Source organism: Penaeus vannamei, chromosome 41 (assembly GCF_042767895.1).
Source record: "Penaeus vannamei isolate JL-2024 chromosome 41, ASM4276789v1, whole genome shotgun sequence".
In the NCBI taxonomy this organism is placed as follows: Eukaryota; Metazoa; Arthropoda; class Malacostraca; order Decapoda; family Penaeidae; genus Penaeus; species Penaeus vannamei.
In genome coordinates this window covers 26,439,817-26,442,316 of record NC_091589.1, presented here as the reverse complement: position 1 = coordinate 26,442,316, position 2,500 = coordinate 26,439,817, and the positions used below count along the sequence as shown (strand labels likewise).

Sequence of the window (2,500 nt, the reverse complement as noted above, 5' to 3'; positions counted from 1 at the left end):
CGAGGGCAGCAGTAACTTGTAGCTTCAAAAGATTTTTGCTAATAGGTAGTTCAGATGCATCTTTCTATGAAGCACTTGGTCACCCAGCACAGCTGACTTGTACAAAGCTAAAGACATACGCCCCGTGCGAATGCATCCCAGAAGTGCGAACACACCGAACCAACCTTCCCTTCCTCTCGTTAAGCAGGACTCCAGCCTCCAGGGGAGAGCCCCAAGCACAAGCAGGCTGGCGCCGGGGGGGGCGGCGGCGGTGGAGGCGGAGGCGGGAGTGACAAGGGTGGACCTGCGGGTGCAGGAGCCAATGTCGACACACAGGTGCAGCTCAAGTATGAAAATGACAGGCTCAAGCTGGCCCTCGCTCAAAGGTAAGAAGAGGGGAGATGGGGAAGGAAGGAGGATGGAGAAGGGGGAGGGAAGGGGAGATTTTGAATGGGAAGGGGAGAAGGAAGGGGAAAAGGGAAATTTGGAAGAGGAGAGGGACGGGAAAATGGAAAGGGAGAGGGAGGAGACAGAAGGGGGAAAGGCGGAAAGCTGGAGGGTGGCAGGACAGAAGGGGGAAAGGAAGAAGGCTGAAGTGGGGAGACAGAAGGGGGAAAGGAAGAACGCTGAAGTGGGGAGACAGAAGGGGGAAAGGAAGAAGGCTGAAGTGGGGAGACAGAAGGGGAAAAGGAGGGAGGCTGGAAGGGGCGAGAGATAGAGGTAAGTAGAGAGGAATACAGGAGGAGAGGGAAAGGGGAAAGGTGGGATGAGGGAGGGGGAAAAGAAAGGGGGAAGGAAGGAAGAATAGAGGGAGAAAAGGAAAGGGGAAAGGAGGTAGGAAGAAGTTCAAAAAGGAATGGGGAAATGAGAGAAGATGAAATATTTCTATTGTTTTTATAACCATGCATATCCTTGGTATTTTGGATCTGAATAATGATTGTCGGTGCCTTTGTAGTTCTGCCAATGCCAAGAAGTGGGAGATCGAGCTGAACTCACTGAAGACGACGAATGCGCGGCTGACGTCGGCGCTGCAGGAGTCCACAGCCAACGTGGAGGAGTGGAAGAAGCAGCTACAGACTTATAAGGAAGAGAACAGCAGGATGAAGACACGCATACACGAGCTGGAGGCTGGAGGCAGGAGTAAGGGCTGATGAAGGCTCCACTCGGAACCTTTCAATATTTCTCATTTACTTTTGTTTCCTTCCTTCTTATTCTTTATTAATTTCTATGTCTCTGATGTTCTCTTAGGCATCCATTGGACATAGTATTCTTAATAATTTTCTCTCTCTCTCTCTCTCTCTCTCTCTCTCTCTCTCTCTCTCTCTCTCTCTCTCTCTCTCTCTCTCTCTCTCTCTCTCTCTCTCTCTCTCTCATGTATTATTTTATATATTTTTTTTTTACAGACCATTTGTCTACTGTATTATACTTTATCTTTTTAAGGTTTTTACCAAGTCCCCAAATATGAACTTCTCGTTAGTAAGTAAGTAAGGTTAAAGAAGACCCCCCCGCCCCCCTCAATTGCTAAGTGGCCCCCCTTGTTAGCAGGGGTAGGAGACTCAGACGAATTGGTGAAGGAGGTTGGTGCGCTGCGAGCTCGCCTGGAGGGTATGGATGATGAGATCCGTTCTCGAGAGGCCACCATCGATGACCTAGAGAAGCAGATCCAGCGTATGCGTGCAGATGACCAGAAGCTGCAGGTGAAGATTTTCTTGATTTTTTTATTCTTTCTTGCTTGCGTAAAGATTCATTTTTGTATGTGCATTTGTCTATGTTAGGATGAGATTTTTTTTCTTTTCTTTTCTTTTCTTTTCTTTTCTTTTTCCTTCCTATTTTTATTCTTATTTTTTTTTTGCGTGTGTGCCTACATCTATGTGTGTGTGTATGTTTGTGTTATTCTCTCTCTCTTTATGTCTATTTGTGTCACATGTAAAGTAAGACACCAGTTTATATTAATATATGAAATGTAGTGTGATATGATAGTATCCGACATAGAGGCATCTCGCCCAACAGCTGTTCAGGCTGCTTTTACAGGGTCTAGTTATATATTTAAGACAAAATTGTAGACAGATCCAAGTGATAGAATTAACTAGAAGTCAAAGAGACAGGATCAGCATTGGTTCAGCCCAGAGAAAAATTAGTTCCGACTGCACCCAGCCTGACTAACCCTTCTTTTCCCTCCAGCACCTTGCAGAGGAGAATGAGCAACTGCGCATGGAGACCTCCCGAGCACAGTCACAATTGGAGGTTGCTATGGCGACGCAGGACAGCCAGCGTGGCGTGGTGGAGAGTGTGAACATGCAGCTTGGAGACCGGATCAAGGACCTTCTGGCCCTCCACCATGAGCTGAACCACCTACTCACCACCTGAGGGGGGTCAGGTCGGGGGCCGCCTCCTCCCCCCGCTTCCCAACGCTCCAATGCGGCCGCAGGCCAAAGAAAGACCATTCGCCTTCAGGCCGTCTGGCACGTTTGAAGCGTGGGCGCGGGGACTCCTAAACACGGCTGCTTCTGACCTGGGAACA

General features: G+C 48.5%; 1 protein-coding gene across 6 annotated transcripts in view; it reads left to right on the top strand.

The window, feature by feature from the left end:
- Nucleotides 1-2,500, top strand: part of LOC113828129 (homer protein homolog 2) — a 155,123-nt gene that overhangs the window by 151,663 nt on the left and 960 nt on the right. For 3 of the 6 annotated variants that reach the window (XM_070117701.1, XM_070117702.1, XM_070117698.1), the window contains 4 exons: nt 185-365; nt 935-1,119; nt 1,522-1,676; nt 2,161-2,500. The exon at nt 2,161-2,500 is cut by the window's right edge and continues 960 nt beyond it. In XM_070117701.1, the coding sequence (XP_069973802.1) occupies nt 185-365; nt 935-1,119; nt 1,522-1,676; nt 2,161-2,346 (707 nt within the window). In that variant the 3' untranslated portion in view covers nt 2,347-2,500. The remainder of the gene's footprint in view (nt 1-184; nt 366-934; nt 1,120-1,521; nt 1,677-2,160) is intronic. The other 3 variants (XM_070117703.1, XM_070117700.1, XM_070117699.1) reach the window with 2 other exon arrangements.